The sequence below is a fragment of the Melanotaenia boesemani genome, chromosome 11 (genome assembly GCF_017639745.1).
Source record: "Melanotaenia boesemani isolate fMelBoe1 chromosome 11, fMelBoe1.pri, whole genome shotgun sequence".
NCBI lineage: Eukaryota > Metazoa > Chordata > Actinopteri > Atheriniformes > Melanotaeniidae > Melanotaenia > Melanotaenia boesemani.
Window position 1 is genome coordinate 16,266,732 of NC_055692.1, and position 27,635 is coordinate 16,294,366.

The 27,635-nt window shown below is 38.7% G+C and overlaps 2 protein-coding genes across 3 annotated transcripts; one reads left to right on the forward strand and one right to left on the reverse strand.

Annotated features, from left to right (window-relative positions):
- Nucleotides 1–487: 487 nt before the first annotated feature.
- Nucleotides 488–7,145, forward strand: LOC121649290 (RNA-binding protein MEX3B-like). Its single transcript, XM_041999996.1, has 5 exons — nucleotides 488–1,329; nucleotides 3,209–3,447; nucleotides 3,556–3,601; nucleotides 4,597–5,327; nucleotides 6,102–7,145. The coding sequence occupies exons 1-5, from the start codon at nucleotides 690–692 to the stop codon at nucleotides 6,510–6,512; spliced, it is 2,067 nt and encodes a 688-aa protein (XP_041855930.1). The 5' UTR covers nucleotides 488–689; the 3' UTR covers nucleotides 6,513–7,145.
- Nucleotides 7,146–12,971: 5,826 nt separating this feature from the next.
- On the reverse strand, nucleotides 12,972–21,868 carry LOC121648910 (mothers against decapentaplegic homolog 4-like). Of its 2 annotated transcripts, none has more exons than XM_041999374.1 (10): nucleotides 21,600–21,868; nucleotides 20,112–20,485; nucleotides 18,921–19,095; nucleotides 18,354–18,608; nucleotides 18,036–18,140; nucleotides 17,868–17,918; nucleotides 17,196–17,379; nucleotides 16,549–16,717; nucleotides 16,166–16,304; nucleotides 12,972–15,803 (listed from the first exon to the last, which is right to left on the reverse strand). In XM_041999374.1, exons 2-10 carry the CDS (start codon nucleotides 20,349–20,351, stop codon nucleotides 15,592–15,594), a joined length of 1,530 nt encoding a protein of 509 aa, XP_041855308.1. In that variant the 5' UTR covers nucleotides 20,352–20,485; nucleotides 21,600–21,868; the 3' UTR covers nucleotides 12,972–15,591. The 2 variants fall into 2 exon arrangements, with proteins under 2 accessions (XP_041855308.1, XP_041855309.1); XM_041999375.1 differs by lacking the exon at nucleotides 21,600–21,868 and adding an exon at nucleotides 20,902–21,039.
- Nucleotides 21,869–27,635: the final 5,767 nt, after the last annotated feature.

Below are 27,635 nucleotides of genomic sequence, written 5' to 3' on the forward strand. Positions count from 1 at the left end.
CTTCTCCACTGTCCTTGTCTACTTTCTAAAAAGTCTAAGGATTATTGCAGGTGTACCCCCCCTTATGGGCAGTAGTACCCATATTTAGATAAAATATAAACAGTTGGCTCATTGGTGCAGACATGGAAAAAGGCCCTCATTTGTCTAAGAAATACCTAAGGCATCTAGTTTCAAACATACACAAACCACGCAGACACAATGTGCAGTTGTTCTGAGTCTACAACTGTGAGTCTTGTAGAGGTTTTGCATCTACCTCTCATTATAGTCATTCTATTTTTTATTTTGGTCATTCATGTAGAACTTGTAGCATTTGTACATCTGTTGAAATCTTTGCATTTCTCAATCACCTATTTATCTTAAATTCTAAACTCATTTCGGTTAGTAATATGTTCATACGTCATGCCCCTATAAATGCATAAATTATAATGTGATATAACACACAACCCCTGCATGATGCATGCTAAGTGCTTCTTCCTGTCTTATGACCCAAAATCGAAGTCTCGCGTGAATCAGAAACAACGTAAGGGAGGGCTGCATGGGGAGCTCAAAAGGCATAACAAAAGCCACACGATTCATCTAACTGGCGCTGGTCGCTTTTTTCATTTTATTTTATTTTTTGCTACCCAAAACTAATTTAATTTATTATCCATATTAATTTTGATTTAAAGGCAATATTATATACATTTTGCATGATGCCTAGTAGTACGTCTTTGCTGGAGGCCGATGAGGGAGAGTCCGAGGTACCACCGCCGCTACTGCACGCTTTCACCGGTATGGGCCTTGGGGAACACCACGGCACCGAAAGCCAGACAAGCGAACAAGCGGATGAAAGTATTTCCTTTCACCACCACCAGCTCGCCCCGGTTTCTCATTTTAGCCACGTTGGTCCGGTCCTCGACTTGAAGCCCCTGTCACTACATCGACCGCCCTCGGGAGATGAAGTCAACAAAACGACAACGCCGGATGACGACGACCCCGAAGGTATAGTGTCCGATCCTCCGGGCTGCTCCGGTGGCTCGCTGCTAGCTCAGGCCCGCCGCCACCAGCACCTCCCACCAGGGCCGAATGGCTCCTTGATGCCGTCCGGAATGGAGCCGCCTCACCTCGAGACGGTATTGCTCTACAACGGAGACGACCGGGATGATAATGTGGCTGGTGGCAGCGCCTTACCTCCGGCTAGCAGCATGGCGATGCTGCCACCCGGCGTGTACGGAGAGACGGGGTTCGAGGCCGAGCCTTCGCTTTTGACCCGGCGAAAGAGCGTCAATACAACCGAGTGCGTGGCCGTGCCGAGTTCCGAGCACGTCGCAGAGATTGTGGGAAGGCAGGGTAAGTGTTTTGGTTGATTTGTGAGCTAACGTTAAGTTGCCAATGAAAGTATGGGGAAAAATTAGGCCAAACACGGGGAATAAACAAAAATAAAGTAACACAGTTGATAAAATAATTGACATTTTCTGTTTTCCCACAACCCATCCATCATTTAGCTTATTCAGCTACAAGGTTTGACGTTAGCTTGGGAGCTGTTAGCTTAGCACTCCTAACTGGGTCAACACCACCCTCACTTAACAGCCTTAAAAAAGTTTGCATCCTAAATATACCGAAACATCTGATAGCCAGTTTTTTTTTCTTTGACTTTTAATATATATATACTTGTTATATTATCTCTGTGCTTCACGGACAATGAGCAGATCACCAATTATGGCTTTTCGTTAAACCGGGCTTGGCTTTGTCTCGGAGCAGAACATAAAGAACACTGTTGGTCACCATTGCTTTGCCACATCAGCTATAGTTTGTCCCGTGCGCATTGTATAGGGTTTACGTTTCATGATTTTTATATCTCTTCACTTCTCGCATTCGTCCATCGTGTTTATCTGAGTTTTTACGTAAACTTTAAACAGATTATTGATGGGAAAGGGAGAATGATATTATGAAGTGTTTTAGACCAGTTGGGGGAGGGTGCACGCACGGTGGTGTTGACAACAGGAAAAGGCTCTGGTAATGATGTTGGACTCTCAACCATGGCTGAAAGGAATATTTAATTCATAAGCTGAGCAACGTTTAAATGGAATTAATGACAGGAAATGGGACTGACGGATGTTTGAAGGGAGGAGACATGGTAGTATTCAATGTTTCTCCTGTTCCTATGGCAGTATTTTTAGAATATAGAAATCCCAGAAAATCTAGATTTACTTAAATTGATCCGTTTGAAAAATTAGATAATGTCAAAATGACTGCATGGATTTTGCAAAGGAGTGGAGCTATATTGGAAGACTCAGAATGGTAACAAAGACTGGATTTATTTTGTTTGCATTCAAGAAACACAAAGTGCGTGAGTGATGTGACTGCCCTGGAGCTGTTTTTGGAAGAACAAGTTGGTGGGCGGAAGTTTGACTTTCAGCATTTCCCAGCAGAATGAGTGTAATGTAAAGGTACATTTAGTTTGTTTCCAGTTGGGGATGCACACAAGTTTGCAAGCTCAACTTTTTGAGTCATTTACCAAAGGTAGATAAACTGAGGAATATTGCCAACCAAAACTAGTTTTATACTGGCAACAAAACCTCATCATGCATGATTTGACTCAAAGTACTAAATTGTTACCATTCAAACAAATTTTTGGCTTTTGAAGAAATGGGATTTTTCAGTTAAAATAAATCTAGAGCCTTTCCTACCTGCTGTCAAGCAAGAGGCAGGGTACACCCTGGACAGGTCACCAATCCCTCACAGGGTCATCAAAGAGAGACAACCACCCACTCATGCTCCCAATCACTCCTAATCCTAGAAATGCTAATTAGCCTAAATATGGGGATTGCTTTACACACTTCAGGTTAGATATAAGGGTCCCAATACTGAAGCAGTATGGATAAAGACACAATGTTTGAATGTCAAATTATTTACCCACCAGTTGGCTAATAAACCAAATTTATTTGTCCATCAAACCCCAAATTTAGCCAAATGTGGGCTCTGGTAATTTTGAGCTTTGAAAGGATAATGGTTTACAATTAATGTAATATGCACTTGGACAATGTGGTCGTAATGCAGCTTTATTCTCAAAACACAGAGATGCCTGTGAGCAACATGCAGACCAGGTTTCCCCATAACAAAATGAGCATATAGAATGAATTAATAAGATGTGGCACGCTATAAGACTAAATCATTAATATTCCTACTTTTCCCTGTCTTTCCTTTCCCCGCAAACCCCCCTTGGCAGGCTGTAAGATCAAGGCTCTTCGAGCCAAGACCAACACCTACATAAAGACACCAGTCAGGGGCGAGCAGCCTGTCTTTGTTGTGACGGGCCGCAAAGAAGATGTGGCCATGGCTAAGAGGGAGATCATTTCAGCAGCTGAACACTTCTCCCTAATCAGAGCCTCCCGTAACAAAACTGGGCCTCTTTCCACTGTAACCAGTTTAGGAACCCCTTCTCTACCTGGGCAGACAACCATTCAGGTCAGCAAGCATGCAATTATGATTCATGTTGATAATTACTGACATGCTTTTTCTGTGATTAGCATTAAGGACAGTTGTTGACACTCTATATGTTTTGCATTTCCACAGGTGCGCGTTCCGTATCGTGTTGTCGGGTTGGTTGTGGGTCCCAAAGGTGAGTATTTGATTCATTTTCATTCATATAAATGTTATGTGATCCAGTAACCATTTACATCGAAATGAAAATATGGGGATGAAGGGGCATTTAGCACCAAGCAAACTATATGTACTTTTTCTACTAGGCATCAGGCTCATTATGTACAGTAAAAAAGACTATTGCATTTATGGAACGCATTTTAAATAAATAGGGTGAAAATAAAGTTCTATTCCTGAACCCATAAACCGAACACCCTTTTGTGTCTTCCTGAGAATGTAAAGAAAATTGCTGGTTGTCTAATGGATACCTTAAAGTGCTGTTTTTTTGTTTGTTTTGTTTTTAAACATGTTCTCCGTCTTCAACCCCTTACCATGGTGACTTTACCACATTAGTGTCAAAGCAAAAAAAAAAGGTTTGATTTGTAAAATGAGCTGTTGCATCTTTTAGCTGTCTGCGAGCACCTTGCAGAGGGTGAAATAAGTAAAAAAAACAAGAAAGATTGCTATTTCATTGTGGCCATTTTAGTTTTGTGAATGCATGCCAGATTCTTTTCTGTGCTTTATTTCTGTCATTGATATAATGTTGAGATTTCAGAGGATGTCTACATTAGAGTAGACTTTAGTGTTGTTCACTTTATCAAGGTGAGTCACCAGAACAGCCTGCAGTTCGGGGGTGTAATTATTGCACAGCTGTGTTTCTTCTGACAGATTATATTATTAGGCAGAACCCAGCGTAATTGTGGCCAGTGTCTAATGTGTCTGTGTAGTCTCTGTTTTACTTGTCTCTCCTTTTTTTTCAAATCTATTTTTTTCTTCTCTAACGTGTCCAAATGCATTGATTTGTTGTTTTTTTTTATTCATTTATTCATTCTTTTTTTTTTTTTTTTTTTTTTTTTTTTTTTTTAAAAGTAAATCAGATCTTTTCAGCAGGTGTTTCTTTCCTATTATTCTCTAGTTAATAATCCTGTCAGAAGTGTTGTTGAACCACTTTTTAACTTGTCCAATACCTTTTAGGAGCAACCATTAAGCGGATTCAGCAGCAGACCCACACCTACATCGTGACGCCAAGTCGTGACAAAGAGCCAGTGTTCGAGGTCACAGGAATGCCGGAGAATGTGGACCGAGCGAGGGAGGAGATAGAGGCACATATCGCCCTCCGCACTGGAACCTATGGAGGTATTGAGGCTCCGGGTGTGGACAACAGTGATTTTCAATTCAATGGGACAGATGTCAGCTTTGAGGCTTCTACAACACCTGCTGGTTTGGGGGAGGCCGGATGGCTCCACGCAGGTGCGTCATCACCAGGTGGTGGAAACTTGCTGCCAGTGAGCATCAACGGTACTCAACGAGTCAACAGCAATATCAGCAGTGGTGTGAGAATGTCTTCCACCTACCGCAACGACAGCTCCAGTTCCCTTGGCAGTGGCTCCAGCTCAGCTGATTCTTTCTACAGTGGTGGGAATGGCAACCGGATGGCGGATTTCAGTCCAACTTTTCCTTTTAATGCCAATGCTAACAACAACAACAATAGTAGTAGTGGTAGCACAAGTTTCTGGTTTGGAGAGAGTCTTCTCGGTGTGGGGTCCGAGGAGCTCATCAGCCTTGGAGGTGGAGGCTCTTCCTCAGGATTTGATCCGTTAACCATTTCTACTGCCCATACCTCTCACTCTGCTGCACAGCCACACATCTGGAGCCCCTTTGTGGACCAACAGTCTCTACAGGCCTTTGATGCCCTTCAGTCTCAGGTATGAGTGAATGAATCACCGTGTTGGATTTCAAACCCCTTATAACCAACAGTATAGCTCGGTTAAAAAAACCTCTAATCAATTTGAATTGATTTGAATCTATTCAAATGTATTTAATACAGTATTTATTAATAAAAGTCGGACATCAAATTTTTTATTTATTTTTTAAATACGTTTAATTTTCCACTGACCCTACTCTCACACGACTTAGCAATGCTCGCCAAAATCTTAACATATACACACAGCTGAAAGGTTACCTTTGTCACTTCTGTCCAAAATCAGCTTCTCTCACCAATATAGTGCCAAATTTTTATTTATTTTTTTTATTCACCGTTGGATAACATTCATCTGTCAACTATTTAGCAACTTTTTAACCTCTCACATTAGCAGCTACTGCTTAGACTGTGGCCTTGGCTACGTTGAATGAACACGTTTTGAAAATAATAGGAAGTGACGTCACCATGCACATGAACTCTTGACTGTATGTAGACACGCCATATCAGATTATTCCACTACTCTGATTGCTCTTGACATCAGATTTTGATGTTTTATAAAAAAAAAATAGCTATCTGAGAATATATTTAATATTCAAGAAAAATTGGTGTTACATAAATATCTGGAAATAAATTAATAATGAATCAGATTTGATCAAAAACTAAACAAATCAGGCTGTTTTGAATGGAATCGGTTCAGGAAATTAGAGGTGATACCCAGCCCTGCTAAACAGGGTTGTTTATGGTTGGGTATATTGATCCTGTCTGTTTATTTCATCAGACCAGCCAGCCTGGCACGCCCCACCTCTCTCCAACCTTCTCTGGGACCGAAGCCTTGGAGCACCCTCAGGCGCAGCGTGTTCACCGAAGGCCTTTTGGGTCAACTGGAAACCTCGATGCCCACAGGTTCCCCTCTTACAGCTCGGCCTTCTCCTCCTCAAGTGAAAGCACCACCTCCTCTTCCTCTCCTCCTGAATCCTCTTTCTCCTATCGACCAGGGCTTGGATCAGCTGGGAGGGGACAGGAGATATGTATCCAGTGTATGGATAACCAGGTGATCGCTGCCTTGGTTCCTTGCGGCCATAACCTTTTCTGTCTAGATTGTGCCACCCAGATTTGCCAGGGTCCAGAGGCTGTGTGCCCTGTGTGCCTGTCCCCAGCGACACAGGCCATTCAGCTCCGCAATGTGTGATTTTTAATTCATTTACCTTGATGGCTGATGAGGGATCAGCCTCCCCAACACTTCTTGCTCATAACGTGTAGGGGATTTACAAAACTGACCCCACATCAGTGTCTAGGTATGTCCTCACCCCAGCTTTGACCAGGCTGGTGTTAGGCTGACAAAGGTGCAGAAAAGTAGGTGAAGTAAGCAACGATGTGTATTTAGGGCATGGGTTTGGGTGTTAAGCCCTTTCATGTGCCTGCTATTGTGAAGTCTTCTTCCTCGATTGATTGATCAACGGGAGGGTTGGATGCCCTCTATGTAGCATTGGGAGGGTTGGAATACATATTATTTTTGCTCATTATGATTTTTTTTTTTTTTATGTTTTCCTTGAAATTTGTAGTAATCAGTTTCTTCCTACATATAATTTTATTTTAATTTGCATTGAGATATATTAGAAACACATTGTTGACTTTTTGGGTTGACGCTTTATATGTATATTTTTTATTCTAAATTTTTATTTTTTGTTATTTTTGTCAACATCTTAAAAAAAATTTTTTATGCAAGAACCTGGAAAAAAAACAAGAAGCAAGCATGTTTATCTTTAGGAAGTCTCACAGTTGATTTTGTATAAATGATCTTGGCTACAACAAAATTTGAATGCAACAGAAAAAAACACATCCAACATAATCTCGTCACATTCAACTTAATCATTTACATCAATGTCAGGCTATTTTGATGGGAACTTGCGGGATATGTTAACATTTTCCAGATCATAAATCAGAATTTTTATTTTTTTTTGTACATTGCTAATGGTAACAGCTTCCTGATGCATGTAAACACCCCAAACGAGGGTTTTTAAATCAAGTGGGTCAAAACCTGCATCTGTCAAACGTTTCCACACTCCCAATGGCAACCTCTCGTTGCCTCAGGTTTCTCTTTTTCCCAGAATTGAACCAACACGTGTGTAACTCCTTTTTGTAAAGCACTAGGATGTTGCACCACTCCAGTATCGCCACGTTGCTTTCCATTTATATACTTATAACTGTTTACGGTTAACTTGTGCCTAATTCTGAGTAAACAAAAGAAACCACTGGTTCAGCAGACAGTGTTGCTCTGTCCTCAAACAAACTTGTGGCCTTTTTGGAAAGCCTATAATTAACTCAACACTATCTACAAATCCAGATCTCGGACTCAAAAGAACAAGCTGACAGATCGAAGTTGAAATGTATATGTATTCAGTCTCTAAAACGCTTCTTGGTGGAACAAAGTTATTTCATGAGGATATTTTCTTTTGCCCCTATCTCTTTATATGTTCAGCACCAAACACTTTTTTCCCCCCTTTCTTATACTTAAATGTTTCCTTTTTGTTTACATCCTCGTATGGAAAACCATGTGCTTGTTTTCAGCTTGAAAGCTATGCACATTTTATTCTTTTGTAACATTCCTCCGCCCTTTTATTGCTTTCACTTTTGTAGATGGTTAAGGTATGGCTCATCACGCTAAGCTGGACTTCACCTGGGAGCAAAAACAGTTGATGCTTACAGCTGTAATCTGGAACAAATCCTGTATAAATACAGATGGGCTACTGTTCAAATATCTTTTAAAGCCATCTCAAATGTGTCCTTTTCTCTTGCTTGAATGTTGATTTACTTGGGCTGATCCACCCTGTGGCTGTCCAGTTAATTACACTGGGATGTACAAAGGAGATAAAGGTCAACCATCGCTTTACTCTGATCCCACATCTCATCTGCTAGGCCTATGCAAAATCATCTTGGTATGTTAAATAGTCAATCAGCGAAATTCCTTGAGTTTTATTTTCCTAGTTTAAACAAACGCTGGTTTAAATCTGTAGACAGATGGATCCCACTCTCCTTTTTACTCACCATTTCAGCCAGTGTTAACCTTCATAACCTGCTTTGATGCATGACATATTTCAATGGTACACTCTTGGCTTCTTTGTTTTATCAGCTCATTGGCTGTTATGTGCACTACTAAGCACAGCCTTCCCTATATCTTATCACACTATTGAGTAGTAAGGACAAGCACATATCATTTTATTTTATTTTTTTTGTCATCTGCGTGTGCATCCGTCTGTTCATCTTCCTGAAAAGTACAGAAAAGGTACAAAGTGGTGAAAATCATCTCAAGTCTTAGCTTTAAGCACCAGTGTTTCTAGACTTTTACAGGACTGAATGAACTCGAACATTTTGAAGTGGGAAGCGGCTGGAATTATTTCAACTTGGACTATGCCGACACTACATAAGGTCAATACTGTTGCTTTTCTTGTGTGGACATTAGACTGCAGTCCTACCATTCCAGCTGTAGTAACAGTATTTTGGGATCCATTACGTTGCTTAAGTTTATCATTTTTTTTTTTTTTTTTTTCCTTTCTCATGGGTGATTGAATCTTCGGGAGGAAATGGAACCAAACAAGTCCCAAAAGTGCAAAAAACCCATCTGCTGTCTCCTTGGGTCTATCCGTCCCATTATTTTCCTTCTTTCAGCTCTGCGAAGGGTCGGTCTACTTTTTTGCTCTTTCTCTCCGAGGGAATGCAATATATGATCGGCCCTCAGTTTATTGACATGAATCTATTGACATTTTTGTGTATGTATTCTATAATATTACTGTTAATGACTGATGAATATACAGAACTTATTTTTTATTTTGTTACATTTCATATATACATATATCTATATTAAAATGTTTACAATAAGATTTTTAAATTTTTTTTAAACCTTTTTTCTGAGTGATTAAGTGAACGAAGAGCTGGAGGTCCAGAAATGTTGCAGGAGAGTGTCAGTGCTATCTGCTTGTAGTCTAGTAATTAGTTTACAGTATTGATAATAGTATTGATAGTTGCCGTTAAACCTAGTTGAAAGTAGAATGTGCATCACAAGCATGTCTTCATGAATTACCGCCATTGTAAAACATCACTGCAACTGTAAAAAGGCCAAGGACTCAAGCTGCCTGTTGTGTCTGTACACCACCAAATTAAGAACGGTATACTATTAAAATGTATCTTAGATTAAGCTGTACCAACAGTTAAAAGTATTTGCTAATTTTACTACACTTTTGTTATGTATATGTGTAGGAGGAGTCTTAAGGCATATAAATTCTTCAAATTAAGTCAGGAGTTTAAAGCAGACTATATTTTATAACGGCCTTTTAAGTTATTGCGGCCAAAGCACTGATATTATATATTTGCTGTAAAGAGAATTTTAAGAGTTTTATTTTTCTGATATTAAAGTTACTTAATAAAGACGGTTTCATTTAAAGCCATTTCAGACTACTGTCATTTATGCATTTTGCAAAATGGTGTTTTAAAATTGTGTTGTAATCACTTTAAAATTTTTATTTTTTTTAGGTATTTTACTTTTTTCCAGCATCAGATTGCATGGGAGCTGAAAGTCTGTATACACTGCATTACAAAATTTCCTAAAAAAAAAAACAACAAAAAAAAAACAAACACATTTTTACATATCAAGTTCTGTCAACATAGAAGTTCTTATCAACCCTGGAACTCTCAGCTATTTAACTTGTGAGTCCATGGTTAGTTTCTGCCTGGATCTCGTTTGAGGATACTTGAATTTCCTCCTGAAGTTGCTGTTTGGAGGTATACTGCTGCTCCGCTTCATATCTTCCTTTTTAAGGATGCTCCACAGGTTCAAGAGTTTTTCTCCCTTTATACCTTTAAGTGGATAAAGCTGCTTGAAAATTAGTCTTGATGCATTTCTGAACACTCTGCAAATGTTTTCCTCTGTTGGCACTGGTTAAGTGTGGCCCAAATACAGCCTTATGTATAATGACAAACCTCTGGAGCAGAGACCTACATCTGGACAATTTGTATCACGGTCCTGCAGGTTTTAGGTGTTTTCCTGCTGCAACACACCTGATTTAATTTAAATGAATCTTCAAAATCCTGGTCTGCACAATGACCCATTAATCTGAAACAGGAAAGCATCTCAAACCTGCAGGGCAGTAGCCCTCAAGGACCGAAAGCTGCCCATCCCTGAGAGGTGTTTGATTCTTTAGACCCCAGCAGCTTCAAATACCCACTTGCTGCTCATCAGTGGCTTTTAAACCGCTGATCTCTTAACAAGTTACACTTGCCTAACAGACCTTTCTTTATCTGGACGAAGACATTTACTCACTGAAACACAAATTTAAGTGTGTGTGCCTAAGTTTTCATTAAAAGTCCATTATTTCATTTCATTATTTTCATTTCATTATTTCATTTTCATTTCTTTCGCAGAGCATTACACTATATTACACTTTTCATTTGGAGAAAGATCCTTCTTTTTCTCCTGACTACATGGAAACTGACGTGCTTAATAATGTGGAAAAACCCTCCCAAGTGGTTTCCCCTTTAATTAAGCTCACCTGGAAAACTAATGTGCAAATCTGTCTCAATTTATCATTTATATAAACCAGGGGTGGGGAACCCTGGTCCTTGAGGGCTACGGTCCTGCAAGTTTTAGATGTTTACCCGTTTCAATGCACTTGATTCAAATAATAAGTCACTGTTCAGAACTTGATGGATCCATTTAATTTGAATCAAGTGTGTTCACCAAAACAGCGACCCTTGAAAACCAGGGTTTCCCCCTTCTAGTCTAAATAGACAGAAGGAACAACACAAGCAAAAATCTTGCAGAGAAAAAGTCGAATGTTTAACTAAAATACACATTTGGTAATAATGGGTCTCAGGCAAACTAAGCATTTAATTTGTTCATCTCTTACAATCCCACCGCATAAGAACTACCACAAATAGAACTTTTCCACCACTAGACTGAAACCCATCACTTGGTTCGAGACACTTCACGAACTGAGGCGATAAGATGACTTGGAAAAATCTTTCTCTTTCAGCTTTAGAGGTTTACAGCTGTCAAACATTTTAGTGATACAGTCCTGAAATAAATCACTTCATCAATTTTGCTTGCTTTGCAGATCTTTTGAAGTTTGCTAAAACATGTGAGCATGTTTAACAAGTTTTGAGAACTTGCTGTACCCTAATCAATGTGTTTACATGGACAACAGCATCCAGATTTTGTACATGTAAACAGATTGTGCAGCTTTTAGAAACTTGGATGACATCTTATCCTGCCTCTGAAAAATCTGGATATGCTATCTGAAATACTTCGATAGAAACAACTATCTTGTGGCTTATTAACGTCTTATCCAGGGTTTTTAAGGGTCATCTATTCGCAAAGTTCGAACTTTGTTCATGAGATAACAAGAAGTTCAACATACTTCTACACACAAGATCAGAAACCTGAATACCTAAAAGACCATGCACACATGATCAAAACCTGGGTTAAAATCAGAACCAAGACACTTTGGTGCATGTAAACACACTCAGTGATGGAGTGTAAATATATTCAAAAACCAGATGAAGCGTGACACCTGGAACTTAAAGAAGTTCCCTGTCAATTATTACCTCCACACAGAAGGATATGTGCTGAGAACTGTTTGTTTGTTGAATACTTGACAAGTAGTGGACAGATCTGTAGATCCACATCTCCTCTTCTAATTTATTTAACCCTGACAAAGACACCCAGGCGCAGACTGCTCTCAAGGCATTTTTAAAAATGGAGCTACATTGAACATGCAAAAAATAAGTTTGCATTAAAGGTCAATTTTACATGTTGAAGGGTAAAAATAAAAAGAAAAAATTCTAAGAAACTGCCTACTTCAACCAAACAATTAATTATAAATCAACTGATTTGGTATTCTAGATATAGTAGAAACGGAAAATCATACTTAACTTGGGCTCAAGGTATACCTGTTGAATTGCTTGTTACACAAATAGCTAAACAGTAAATTTCATGGTGGCAACTCTGTGCATTTAGGCATGTAGACATGGTGATGACAACTAGCCAAAGTTCAAATTGAGCATTTAAGAAAGGGAAAAGAGATTTCATTGACACTGAATGTGGCACGTTAATTTGTACATTTGTAATTTGGGTTAGTGTGAATATTTAAGAAACTGCTGATCTGCTGGGATTTACTACACATGAGGGTTTACATTTTTTGTCTGGACAAAAAAAAAATCCCTTGTTTTTGTCAAGAGGTCAGAGGGGAAAGGGCAGACTGGTTGGACATGAAAGTAACTCAAATAACCACTGATTACAACTAAAGTATGAAGAACACCATCTCTAAACACACTTCAATCCTTGAAGCAGAATATCACACTGGGTACCATACGTGTTTTTGTTTTTTGTTTTTTTAAACCTGTCCTGTCCAGCATCATGACAGAATGATGGTCTGGCTGTCATCTTGTGCTGAGCCAGGGGCAGAACCCAGGCCCTCACGAGCCCAAGGGCCATTCACCACCCGGTTTGACACCCAGGAGGGTAAGGTCAGTCCAGACAGTCACCCACAACGGGCCAGTGCCCCCGGCCACTGAAATCAATGTGAAACCGTAATGTGTAAGTTCAGCTACTTTCTTCTTTGGAAACTACTTTTATGTGAACATTAACAGGACACCATTTAAACAAGATCTGGAGATATTTAATTGTAGACTCTCACATAAGAAATACAGGTAAACGTTATATCTGCAATCTTTCATAGAAGTCAACATCAACTCAACCAAGCTGCCTTCTGGCTCCTACAATAAATCCCAACAAAATAATAATAAAAAACACAGCTGTCCACCTTAAAGCATGATAGAGCACTTTCTCCTTTCAGACTGACATGCCACTGTCTGCCATTTGACAAATGGATATATAATACTGTGAATACATCTTAAAAACTGACACTGACACTACAAGCCACCTCTCAAAGTTTAGTAAAATCAGCACTGTGACAGCAATGGGTGAAGATCAACTTGCGGTTTAGTTCTGGTTAATTTGTTGGACAGAAACTTTAAATGAACTTTTTTTGTTATGATTTTGAAAACAGTAAATGAAACAAGTTTAATTTACAACTGACTTTAAAAAGAGCAACCAATATGAATCCAATGCTGCACAGAGCAGTCTAGTTTATGTTTATAATAAACTTATTTTACCAGAAAATGTCCTGCTTTTCTATTTATTCTTGAACGAACAAGTTTTTTTTTCTAGTTGAAACTACACCTTAGATTACTTGCTTTCACTCGGTTGATGAATATTGGATAAGGAACGACTCTGTAGCTTTCCTCGATGTACCTTTAATACTTCTTCTCTTTAACTAGGAACACACAAACACCAGTATACAGCAGGTTCTGGTTTCTGTTATCTTCAGATAAATTACCTGTGCAGTGCAGGTGATGTACTCCACTTTAAAAAGGAGGAAAAGTACAGAAGGGTCTCTGACAGACAAATTCATGCAAACATTGACATGCATCTCAAAAACAAAGTTATATACAAGTATTAAACAGAAGTATGGAAAATCAAAAAGAAAAAGTCGGCAATTTAGACCAACCAACAGAAAACTAAAGACGTCTGTGAATGCGTGCAGTAAAAGGGTAAATACAGTTTAAAAAGGTGTCTCAGTGTTAAATACAGTATGTTCTCAAAACATTGTTGCATCCACCTCCAATCCTACACTGACTTTACACAAACCTATTCACTTCTGTAGTCCTATCGCAGGACAACCTTGCCATCATGGTTATTGAATTAAATCAAGAAAAATAAAGTGCTACTACTATACAAATCATTTAGTAAATGTAACAAAAATAAAACCATGAAAATATGCCAATATTGCTGAGTATTGTCTAAAAATTATCTTCTCTCTGTCAGTAAATTATACACAAGAGACCTGGATCAAGTAGTATATAAGTAGGCTGCAAGTCATCAAATATTTAGGTACAATAACTTAATGTCGTTAGCTTCAGAGCATGATTGCCTAAGTCATATTTAGGCTGTCCAGCTGTATTCTCCTCATGTCCATCATTGCCTACTAAACCTTAAAATGTGACTTGGTCAATTATGCCGAGGCCAACGATGCGTCAGTTACAGTTTGCTGATAAAAAATATTTGTGAAATAGCAAAAAATAGAACAATCACCACCTTTAAAATGCAAAAACTTCAAATTTACACAGAAGAAACTAAAGAAAGTCCACTTACTGTACTTGTCTCTCGCTCATGTTTACACTGCACTGTAAGAAAAACGTCTAGCATCAGAGCAGTGGTTCACCAAAACACTGATTAACCCTAGTCTTTGTACTCAATGAGCTGCTTGTATTTGCTTTCTTACATCATTCTTATTGAACCAAAAGCATCCAAGCTACTTTTCTTTGAAAGCAAACAGCTATCAGAAGGGATATAGACTCATCATTTAGGGCAGCATAAGGAGGGTGCAGATGATAGGTGACCATGGTGGATGGTGACAATGAATGACCACATGGTCAGAGCTTCTTCTGATTAAGAAATGTTACAATCACAATTAAATCACCACTGTATACACTACATTTCTACATGTGTTAAAACACATTTAGTTCAGGTACGACATGTAGAGAAGAACTATGGAAAAAACTTGTCCCATTCTGCTCTTTGCTACTCATTTTGTTTAATAGAGAAGAGGAAATATGATTTTTTATCCAACATTATACATCATTTATCCTGATGGAGTTGGGTGCTTCCCGTTAGCTGGCTGAGAAGCAGCAACAGGCACGTTGTTGTGAAGTGAACCACAGAGTGTTGCTTTTCGTTTCAGCTCCACCAGTGACTGAACTTGCGCGTAATTCCAGGTGAGAAGAAGTTTCATGTTAAAACTGAAAACAAAAAACCAGAAGTGCTTTAGCACCCTGACACTGGATATGAGTCACTGTGTCACACACAGATGCTCTTGTGTTGTTTAAGTTTACTGTCCATTTCAGGTTCATGGGTTTTTAAGGTCCTTTATGCGCATGGTGCTGTATAGTTCTTCTAATCTGTGACAACCATTTCAGTCATAAAATCAAAGCCATTTATTAAAAATACAGGCATTTTTAATTAATAGCCTTGGCTCATGTTAGGGTCACGAGCAGCCCCCCCCCCACACACACATACAGGAAAGCTTCAGTTTCACCATCTTCTCCACAAAAAAAAAGGAAAGGAAAAAAAAAAAAAGAATGAAAAGAAGAAGCTCTTGGAGGAAGACTTTTTATGTCACTGTATGCTGAGGTGCAAAACTGATGTTGGATAGATCTCAATCCAAAGGTTGGGGGTCTGCTATAGGCATAGTATGAAGAACTTCATCCAGCAGCTGCAGAGCTCTATGCAGGTGGATTTCAATCCAGCAAGGGGTCTCCTTGATGCTCTGGCGAGGGTAGTCAGGGCCCCAGCCTTTAACAAAGCTCATCCTAAGAATACACAGCCTCCGCAGGTCATCTACTCCAATACCAGCAGCTGCTGAGAGACCTGAGGGCACAGGAAGACAGATTTAATGATTGATTATACTGACCAAAACACAGGCAGAGAAGTCTGTCCACTATAGATGCATAACACTTCTTTCTATAGAACGTCCTTGAAAGATGAGTTTCACAATTTGAAGTAAATTAGACAAAGACATATCTACCTCATGTTAGGCATAAATCACGTCTGGGCAGATGCAGGCGCCAACTTAATCATCTGCCTCACAACTTATAATGACGACATATAGATAACGTTGACCTGTGTGATTATCAGCCCAGTGAGATGCTAAATTGGGGACAAACAACCTAAACTGGGCTTTTTTGCTAGTGGTCATATTTTCAGTGTCAATAGCAGTTATTATATCTTACTGATAGCTGGGGCTATCCCTCCTACTGATCCAGGTCCAGGTATGTTTCCAGCCACAGCTGCTGCTTGTGCTGCAGCTGCTGCTTGAGCCGTAGCAGCCTGCTGCTGCATCTGTCTGTGGCACTGACGGAGGTCAAACACCTAGAGGGACAAAAGAGACTTCAAATACATATCTACATTTGTCCTTTGAAGAAAACGTGAAAAAGAAAAAAAAATCTGATGCCATTTCTCGGCAGGTTCCAAAAAAACATGCTTTTGGCTTTTTTTTTTTAATGTCAGTCCTAAGAGACGTCCTTATACAATCTGATGAGTTTATTACACAAATATAATTATTAAATGATCATAATATAATTGTCAAAGCCCGGAGTAAAGCCTGTGGCCATACCTTGATATAAGCACTGGGGTAGATTTTGTGAACAGCATCTCCTGGGGCTCGGCCTGCCTCTCTGTCCAGGTAGTAACTTTGAACAAACACTGCGTGGTCGCTTAGGCATCGTACCCAAACATCCCCTTCACCTTTACATTCCAGCTGGACCCCTTTACCGATATGAAGCCTGAGAGAAAAATAAACAATTTAAAAAGAAAAAGGAGAAAAATAAGAATAATAGCACTGCATACAGTTCCCAGTTTAAACAGACATTCTGTGCTTCTCACTCAATCACCTACATAGTTCCAAAAAATGTGGGCATCGTCAGTGTGTGAGTCATGTTCCCATTTCTCACTTCTGTTCTCAACATATGGAAGAAAGGATTTACATTTCTTAATTTTTTTATTAATAATTTCAAACAGTTATTTAGTCTGGACAAAGGTTATTTAACAAACAGCCGTCTGAAACAGCCTTTAGACGTTTAGATCCACGTGTTGTTGGGCAAAACAGCAGTTTCAGGAAAACACGTGTTTATTGTCAGACTCTTAAAAGTTTTTTAGAAATGATTTCTAAAAAAAAAAAAAAAAAAAAACAACTCAAGAAAATATCCTTAAAATGATTACTTACTCTAAATTTGTTATGTATATGCGACAGTGGTCACTTGCCTTGCTCTCTCAATAGCCTCAGTGCGATGTACGTTACTGAGCTGACCCAAACAGAACCTGTCTCCTCCTGAGGGATCAACGTAGCCATCTACCGTCACAATGGGGCAAGAAGAGGGCACTTTAAATGTCTCCCCAACTTGAACGTCCATCTCAAAATAGGCAATGGAACACCAGTAGTCAGGAGCTGAAATAGAGGGCAGGAAATATCAGTGTTTTTACATGAGATATGTAAGTGAACACCAAATTCTAGCTCAGGGGTGTCCAAAGTCGGTCCTCAAGGTCAGCTTTCCTGCAGGTCTTGGATGTTTCCTGCTGCAGCACACCTTAATCAGATTGATGGGTCAAAATACTTGGGCAGTACTTAACAACAAGCTGTTAAGGAGAGTCATTTAATTTAAATCAAGTGTGTTGGAGCAGTGGAGCATCTAAAACCTGCAGGACTGTGGCCCTCGAGGACCGGAGCTGGACACCCTGCTCTAGAACATCATAAAATAGAATTATACTTTAATCTCTTATGAAGAGTTGTTCATTAAAACTGTATTCAGAGGACCCTTTATCCAATACAATTGGACTTTTTTTAATAGTTGAAAACTTCAGGTTTATACCCTTTGACAAAATCTGCCAATTCTATTTACAAGTTGTCTTCCAAAGTGTGTGTGTGTAGGTTCTCACCTGGATGATTCGATATAGGAGGCTGAAAGGCAAGCTCATTGTGCACTGGCCCTAAGAGAAAGAGCAGATTGTCAGTGATGCTCTGCTGTGCAGAGAGAGAGAGAAAAAAAATCAAAAACCATTCAGAACATAGATTAAGGCAAAGCTGCAGTAGCAGTGTGCACTTACAGTAGTGTGTTGGATGTGGCATAGGAGGGTGGTGCTGTAAATGACCATTAGTGTGGTGGGGTATGGTGGGGGTGAAACTATTCCTGGACCAGTTGGAGCTGGCACCTGAGGAGTTAACATTTGTCAAAGATAAAAATAATGAAGCGCATGAACTCATCAATATAATTTTTTTCACCCTTTATATATCAAATTTAGTATTTATGGCCTTTGTAAAGTCTTAAAAGAAACAAAGACTAAATCACTTAAAATACTGCAAGCATTAAAATACATACATACGGGCAAGCAAACACACAGAAATATTCTGCAACTGTATCTTACTGCTTGATCCTGCTGCAATAGCAGTGAAGGAGGATGTTGAGGTGGATGTAGCGGCCTCGGCAGGTGGAAGCAGGTTTGGAGTTGGAAATGATTCAGGTGGGGCTGTGCGGCTACTGGATGGGGGGTGCTGGATGGTCTGGAGAGAGTGTCCACCCTCAATAGAAGGCAGACTCTGCTGCCCATCAAAGTCATACTCATCTTTAACAATCAGTGCTGAGCTAGGTCCAGAATTGGTCAGGGTCAGTCCTGATAAATCTGCAAAGAAAATGATCAAGAGATGGAGCATGTTAATGACCATATAGGATCTTAAAGAAGGAGAATTCACTATAACATCAAATAAAAGTACTGTAAGTTCAAGTAAAATTACTTTCAGTTTTTAAATTAAGTAACTCTTAAGCAATAGCTGTTGCTTTAAAAAAAAAAAGCAGCACCAACATTTATTTCCTCCTTTTAAGCAAACTTTCTGTCTCAGTTCTCTGAAGAGAACTGAAATGTTATGGTCTCTGTTATTTTTCATTTCAGTAAGTTCAAATGAACACCAATGTAAACTAAAACCTTGTTACTCACCTATGCCAGGAGACACCACTCGCTCATAGTGATAGGGATTGACGCACACACTATCACACTTCAGATCAAAGGCAAACTGACAGTATTTCACATGCTTCAGTTCATTCTTGTGCAGGTCAGGCCATCGCCACAGTCGGGCATAGATTACATGAGGAAACCCTTTACGTCCAGCCACCTTGAAATAACACATGAAGGTAACCGGAAAATAATTGAGAGTACGTTCATGATACACTCAATGTCACAGCTGAGGTCAAACATACAGTCTGAACAGTGAAGAATACAGCTTGTTTTCTACTGCTGTGGTGAACAGCATGTTCTGACAGCACATCAAACTTTTTGATGACAACTTAAGCCTCCTTCTGAGTGTTTTCCTGGAGAGTCAAACCTTTTTGTTACGTCTATAAATGTCCTGGAGTTTCAAAACTTTAACCTTTGAGGAACATTAACTTTGTATTAGGTGTACAATTTCCAGTGTTTTGCATCTAAAGTGTTGGAATTTGTGAAGAGCTGAAAAAATATGTACAATAAATCTATCAAAACTCCTGATTTCTACCAACATGTAGCCTCTCAGGGATTTGGCCTGTTAAACTAAGATTATGCCCCCCACACAATACATGTCAAAGGTGATGCCACTACTGTTGCTGCCTGGTGCTTGTGACATTCCACCTGGTTGTGAGACGCCACTTTTTTTATAACCAAGCACAATGGAGTAGGTGCATTTGGTAAATAGATGTGAAGAATCTGTGAGCTGGTCTTTCTATACTGGCATCATTTAATGCACGCATATAGAAATTCCAAGGTGGTACAGAATATGTGTTGAGTGTTTGGTAAAAAAGATCATACACACAGGAAAAACCTCTATGACTGCTTTGAAGTTCATGTATATCAGAATTTATATAATTGTTTCTCTACAGGCCAGATGTCATCTGTATAATCTGGGACTTTTGTTCTAATTTGTGAAAGAAGACATTTTGCAATAAAGCTAAATAGCATTTAATCTTTAAATGAATGAAAGATAACTAATGAGTAATGAAGTCAAATGCTTTTATAATTTTGTCAAAACAAAATACCAAACATTAAACAGGTGTCTAATTTACATGGTCTCATGAAAACTAAATAATACACATTTTTTACAGTAAAGAGAAGAAACATTTCTCATATTTATGTATCTGCACAGCTCAAATGTCCTACCTGCAGCCGTCCATCAAGTGTCCTTTGAATGGTCACACACTTGCTTGGATGGGCTCCATTAGTGGTGATGGCTGTGATGAGGGAGTCCAGCTCATCTTTCTTCTCCTTTAGTTTCTTCACCAGGCTCTCTATGGCTCGCTTAGCAAATGTCTCACTCTCGCCGCCTTGCCTGTGGCACATCAAGCTGTGTACGATGCTCAGACAGGCATCATTGCTGGTAGGTGTGTTGGTGATGGACATTTTGATTTGTGTTTCTGTGCAATTTCTTTATAAATATGTTTGACGATTTCACATAATCCTCAGGAAACTGAAGCAGAAACAATGGAGTTGTGTGACGACAAAGTTCTCAACCTCAAAAGGAAAGATGACAAGATCTAAAAATAGAGGAGATTGGGCAAGTTAAAAAAAACAAACAACAAAAACATGCTTCAGAAACATACTTGTTAAATTTTCTGACTGATTCACTGGTTGCATTTTGTGGTGTTATTGAGCTGTCAAGTGTTGAGTCTTTAATGTTGTTTTATACTAATCTTAATATGTCTGGTAATGTTCAGTGTACAAAAATTAATTACAAAAGCATCACAGTAGTTTACTTTGGAGTTGAAATAACAACTGTCCTACTGCAGTTTTGTTTTAATTAAGAATAAATCAGTGATATTATAGCTGTCCGGCGAAAACAAACCAAGAAATTATGTTTTTGAGTCTGAGGGACAGACAGGCATAAGGCATGATGCATTAAGTATACCATTATATCTACATTAATAGCTTGATACTTATAAGACTTGCTCACCAAAAAACCAAAAGGCAAGAAGAAGCAGGAAATTTTGCATTAAAACCTTGTTGGAAACTCGTATACTGACTTTCAAGCGTAGAAATGAAGTTGAAGTTATCATGCTCGCTGGCTAACTAGCGGCGCCAGCCTGTCTGCCTTTTGTTGGGGGGAGGTGCATAAAGTTACTGCAACCGGAAAAAAAAACTTCACAGGAAGAATATATTTTATTCAAAGTAAACGTGGGACTACATAAACACCAATGGGGCAAAGGTGACGTGCACTGGAGATCTGATAGTCAACTGACAAACTGGCATTTATAAGATCCACTGAAAGCGACTTCATTATTTAACTTTTTATATGAACACAGAAGACAAACACTGATCTACCGCTGTTATTTTACTTGGACGAGCAGCAACCGGGTTATTTAAATAACCTAACTTGTGGTTTACTAACACCTACCTGCTACGACAACATCAGCTAGCACATATTGTTGAGAACAGGTCTAGCTAACATAGCATGCTACTATCTGGTTCGCAGACATGTTTGTATGGTGTAGCCAGTTCCACAGGACTGGACTTTGTTGACATGCTTGCTTGACAGCTAGCCATAAAATAATTCTATACAAATGTTATCAACACAGTTTGTGAATAGCTGCTCTGTAGTTTAAACATGCAAAGTCATCTTAGGTCTTGTTAACAGCGGCCACTTTACGCTACCTGCGGTTAGCTGATGTGGTGGCTAGCATGCTAACCCTGCCTCTGTCCCAAGTTGACGTGCCAGCGGTGAGACTGTACAGATTCCTTGTATCCCTTGGAATATCCGTGTAAATTTCACCAGGTGTTTACAAAAACATGGAAGTAAACCCCAGTCCACGTAGGCTTTAATTTAAGACCCTTTAAGCAAAACAAACGGATCTAGTCAGACTCAAAGCTCAGATTTTGTCAACTACTCCCACTCCACTCACTTCTCGCACCATTTCCTCCAACGACGCTCTGCGCATGCGTGACTTGAGCCAAGCGGTCTATCACAAATATTGACTATTTTAGCTAAATGATGTATTTTATTATAACTTGACACGAAACAGACTAGCATAAGCTTTAATTCATATTTGTTTGTGAACAGCTCGTTTTTTTCTTGAGCTCACACTTCTCTCACAAGTTGAAGGCAGTAAATTAATATAATTTCCCACACTTAAATATCTTGCAGTTGTAAAGTAACTGTACTTTGCAGATATTTTAATTATTAACCGTCTGCATTTATTTAGCACCATCAAACAACTACCCTGTACAGACTTTTAAACAGATTATTGAGGGGAAGACTTGAGTTTCTAAGTTATTATCAAACCCGAATATTAATTTCAAATGGTGACAAATTCTTTAATTAACTAGAACCACTAGAGAGCTACTAGTTATGATTTAATTATTGTGGACATTATTTTTGAGTTAAAAGTGCAAATGACAAAATTATCCCCGTCTCCCCATAGTAAAGAATATTTTTTTTAAAAATATCCTGCATCCACTATTGAAGCCAAAGGTAACTGAAGTGTTGGAGCATAAAACAACATTTTATGTTCTAAAAGGGAAATAATAATACAATAAAAGTAAATAAATAAGAAAAAACAAAACAAAGAAGCAAGTGATTAGTGCATTTCATCTTTTTGGAGTTTGAAAAGGCTTTCGCAAGAATACAAACACTGGTGACAAAAAACTTTAAGAAAAAAAAACATTGTGTACATTGGTTTATATATGTCTGCATTATGATGCATGAACTCTTTACACAAACTCTTTACATAAAGCTATTGTTTCCACATTCCACTAAAATTCCACTAACTGTTAGGCATGTTAGTGTACTTGATTGAGATAGGTGCATAGGTGTGGCAGAACCAGGTGATATTCAGAGATTAAAAAAACCGATCTTGTTTCACTGCGTTTAAATCACAGGACACTGACCTCACAGTCACTTTGTAGGTAAGCAATAACAATTTATTAATAATTTAGACTACCATGGCTAGTAAAGTTAAAATAAATAGTGGGGTGACATACAGTATGTCCTTTGTGGCTGATTGATTACCAGATGTCCTGCAGCATTCTGGACGATCTGATTGGGTTTCACTGTGGGTGTTCCACCCAGGAACTGAGTGGCACATGAACTCAAATAGTCTAATTTTTCAGTGCAAAGTGTGAAGTCACACGACTGTGAGGAAACTGCAAGATAATCAGGGAAAAATAATGTGCCATTATTTAGAGCACCCAGTTTTCCCACAACATTGGTTAGAAAGATAAATGAGGAGGTGATTTTAATGCTGATAATATGTTAGGTTGATTGGTCACTAAATTCTCCCTAGGAGTGAGTGTAAAAATGAGTGGTTGTCTCTCTGTTAACCCTGCGATAGACTTGAGACTTGTCCAGGGTTTACCCTGTCCCTTGCCTAGTACGTTCTGGGATAGACTCCAGCTTCCCCATGAACCTGAAATGGAATAAGTAGTATCAAAAATGGGTGGATAATGTGTTAGATGGGCTGATTAGCTGTGATGACCAATAGATAAGTCCTAAATGGGTTTAGTTTAAATCACCAAGAACAACAATGTCTCTATTGTTACATTAATTACATTCTTTGTAAGTGTCATGCTGTTTTTGATCCTATTTATGCCACAATACAAAAACACTGAAGACTCCAAACTGCCAGGCCTCAATGTATGCTGTATACTCACCATTACATATGATTAAAAGCATATTCTAGTTATACTTAAAAAAAAAAAAAAAAAAAACATACAGCAACAGTTGGCCACAGTTAAATCAATGGCAAAATACCTGGTAACTATAAATGTGCCTCCCATCTGAAAGAAATGTTTCATGCTGAAACGTGACAGTTTAATTATAAAAGCTTCTCCATCACAGATGCTAATTTCACAGATTGTTTTCATCTCTGTGGATAATGAGGTCCTAATTGCTTACTTGTCATAAGATGCTGTAATGTTTAGTTTGAATAAAAAATGAACACTGCTTAGTATGAGCAGTGTTCATTTAACCTCTCAACGTTAATGAGGATACAAACACATGCAAGCTCACACACTCAGACACACACATTCACAGACTGAGGTTTAAATACCCTGCCAGTTACAAATTTGTACCAATTTTGACTATTACTCACTGACAAGGCACACAATGTTGATTTATGATGAGCTTTTGCAACTAATGTTGTTGGAGTACCTCGTAATTTAACTTCAGTTAATTATATTCTTTCTCAATGTCTATCTACTTTTTCAAACCTTAATCTTCTGCTTTTTCTCTAATAACATTAAGCTAAGAAGAATAAAGGACAATAATTTTATTTTAATACTTAGGTTATTCCTGGTGCTTGTTATTAGTCTTTATTCCCATTTTATTTGTTCATTAAATGTTTATTATTACTTTTACCTGGGTCCATGACCAAAAGAATGGCATGTCTGTGAAATCACTAATGTGCTGGCCAAGATAGGACAGAAGTTAGTGTGGGCTGGCTAAGCAATAGAAATCACTAACTGCAATGTTCAGCAGGATTGTTGTCAACTTAGTTTGGAATCAGTGTGTAAAATACAGTAGGTTTTTATTCAGAAACAAAATTGGCTGATCTGTGGATCTGTTTTTAAGGGAGCAGAGGTTTATGCATCTAACCCTCAAATCCCACGTCCCAGGTTTTACATGCCTGGCTGTACCAAAACACCTGATTCTATCCAATAATCCATTCATTTGAGTCAGATGTGTTGAAGTAACATCTAAAATTTGAAGGCCAGAGGCCCGCAAGTCAGGAGTTAAAGAACCCTGGATTGTAATATAACTCTCCTATCCCAGTGGTTTTCTGCAGGGCCCTCCCTTTTCATCCAGCCCCCCATCCTACCATCAAGATCACGTGCATCCCAACATTTAGAATGAAACATGAAGAAATGTGCTGTGAAATAGTATTGTTTGGCACAGAAATAGTCGGATATCGTTAGTTAATTGGTTGCTGTTTCAGTTAAAACCATATCAGTGGCGGATGTAAGTATTAAATCCTCTGTTTTAGTGTGAGGCTTTATTGATGGTGAAACTCTGCAAACTACTTTATATGAGGTGAGCTGAGTATTTGACGAGACGGATGCTGCTTTAGTAAAACAATTCTATTTACGACAGCTGAATAGTTTTATTTCTAAAGTAATCAACAGGCTTTTCTTTGTCTGCAATATGAAAATTCCCCTAGTGGTATTGTAATTTGTTTGCCTTCATACTGCCCGATGTTAATATTTTAAGACATATGACACACTGTGGTCTCTCCTCATTACCCACCTGGTAAAGCCCAGGGTAAGATATGTCTTTGTCATATTTTCTTGTCTTTTTTTGGTTTGTTGAACTGTTTTTGATTCATAATTGTTTGTCGATTGGTACTTGCACAAATTTGTTTTGTTAGTGGTACAAAAAGTATGTTTTATCTAGCTTAGCTGGGCCCTCCCTGTCATAACTCTGAGCCTCCACCAGGGGGCGAGCTTCCCAGTTTGAGAATCACTGCAGTATCCCATGAGATTGCATGTTGTATAATTCCTTATAGTGTCCAGCAGAGAGCAGTAAGAACCAGGCTATGAATCTTACTTTGTACTGAGGTCTTCAGAACAAATTGAACATTTAATTTAATGCCCATACCCGATTCTACCCACAAATTCAGCTCCTAAACCACTGATAATTGATAAAAATGTAACATATGTAAAAATATGTAGGAGAAAACATAATGAACACAAGGTGTACAAATATAGCTGCTGCACTCTTAAAGCATTACGCGTAAACATGTATTACACGTATTTCCATTTATCAGTTTCTAGAAAAGAGGAGTCACACAGTGAGTCCCATGAAACAATACACTTTTACAAAATACATACAAAATTTCTTTAATATTTTCATTAATTAATATCAATTTTGTGCTTTTATTGCCCTCTTGTCAGCCTTCACATTTTCTTCTTGAGAGAGAAAAGGCCATTTATTTAAATTTAAAATTGTATCAAACTAAATAAGCGGGAAGTTTAAGTGTTTGCTTTGTTTCTCACAAATCTTATGGGAAGTCATAATCCTCCAAACATACTTTCATTCTTCACATGCAGACTTTTCTTTCCTCATTGCAAAAAGAATCCCCCAAATCCAGTATGACCTTAAACTTTGTAGCTTTTTAAAATGAACACAGACTCCACAAATGAAGTTATGCCATTATTTCTTTTCATGTATACACAGGCTAATATTCAGCATGATCTATGCTTTGAATTTTAGTTGAGGATGAAGGATATATATTTGAAATGCTACGTTTTTGGAAATACCAGGATTTGTAACACGTTTTTGTCACAGTGCCATGGATGTGAGGACCCAAGTGCAGGCAGAAGAGGCAGGAGGCAAACTGATGCAGGTTAAAGGCTTTAATAACAACAAACTAACTTACCAAAACAAAAGACAATGGTGGCAAAACTCTTGACATGGACTAAACAGCTAACAGTAAATGGTCTGTACTTACATAGTGCTTTTATCCAAAGTGCTTTACATATACGTCACATTCACACACACTGATGCCCAGTAGGAGCAAACTGGGGTTCGGTGTCTTGCTCAGGGACAACTCAACATGAGCTCTCTGGGCCGGGATCGAACCGACAGGACAACCGCTCTACCCACCGAGCCATGCCTCCCCAGTAACTATCAACCAACAGAAAGCAATGAACTAGCAAGCAGGAACTGAAACCAATGGACTTCTATACATAGAAGGAGCTAACAAGGCACAGGTAAAGTGAATAAGCTAATTAACCAGATGAACTAATGAGCAGAAACCAGAAAAGCAACACAGATCTAAACATGACCCTAAATACAAGAAACCAAGAACATAAACCATGAACATAAAAACAAGAAACAAGAACATAAACCGTGAATCAGGACAATTTGATGTAACAGTTAAAAATGAGATAGTTGAGCCACAATGTTGCTCCTTTCTTCCAAGTTACGTCTCTGTTTGCTTAATGTCCAGTAAATCAAGACATCTAGTTACGGTTTTCAAATTAAAGTCAGATTCCCGCAAAAATACAGCAAATGTCTTCAGTCTCACTTAAAAGACCTGCAAATTAGACTTTATACTCATTTTATATAAACATGATATATATATTATACAAACACAACATGATTTCACCTGTAAAGTGATGATCATTCATCTCACAGAAATGAGCTGTCAGACTCAGTTAAAACTGACACTTTACACAGAAACTATAAAGCAAATGATCTAATCAGCAGCAGGTCGATTAAAACTTGTCCGTAACCGAACAAAACTAGGAGGCCTCAATGTACACACATATACACACACCAGTAAGATGCAGATTGTCTTTAGGCTATGAACACTGAGGCGACAAATGATCATACTGAGATTTCATCTCTTTGACAGCGGTTCCTCAGAGGCAATACACAAGGTTGTTGTGTGTGTGTGTGTGTGTGTGTGTGTGTGTGTGTGTGTGTGCGTGTGTGTGTGTGAATCTTATGTTACTTTGCCAACAGTCACAGCAGTAAGAAAAAATAGACAAGCAATAGTAAGTGATGTGATGTGACCGTCTCAGTCAGTCCCTGCTGTGGGGAAAAACAGAATTAAGGACTTTCCATTAAGCATGAGTGGGCTGTGTTTATAACCTACTCACTGCAATGTCTCTCAAGATCCACATTCCCATATCTTTAATTTTCAGCTCTGTCCACAATTGCTTTTAAAATTTATCTTGTCGTGTCCAACT

Bases quoted from the DNA above. Each gene is read 5' to 3' on its own strand.
- LOC121649290 (XM_041999996.1), top strand. From the start codon at position 690: ATGATGCCTAGTAGTACGTCTTTGCTGGAGGCCGATGAGGGAGAGTCC. The intron at 1,330-3,208 runs GTAAGTGTTTTG...CCCCCTTGGCAG, and splicing joins AGAGATTGTGGGAAGGCAGG to GCTGTAAGATCAAGGCTCTT. The intron at 5,328-6,101 runs GTATGAGTGAAT...TTATTTCATCAG, and splicing joins TTGATGCCCTTCAGTCTCAG to ACCAGCCAGCCTGGCACGCC.
- LOC121648910 (XM_041999374.1), bottom strand. From the start codon at position 20,351: ATGTCCATCACCAACACACCTACCAGCAATGATGCCTGTCTGAGCATC. The intron at 19,096-20,111 runs GTAGGACATTTG...TGTTATTTCAAG, and splicing joins CACTTGATGGACGGCTGCAG to GTGGCTGGACGTAAAGGGTT. The intron at 16,305-16,548 runs GTATGGCCACAG...TTGTCCCTCTAG, and splicing joins ACCCCAGTGCTTATATCAAG to GTGTTTGACCTCCGTCAGTG.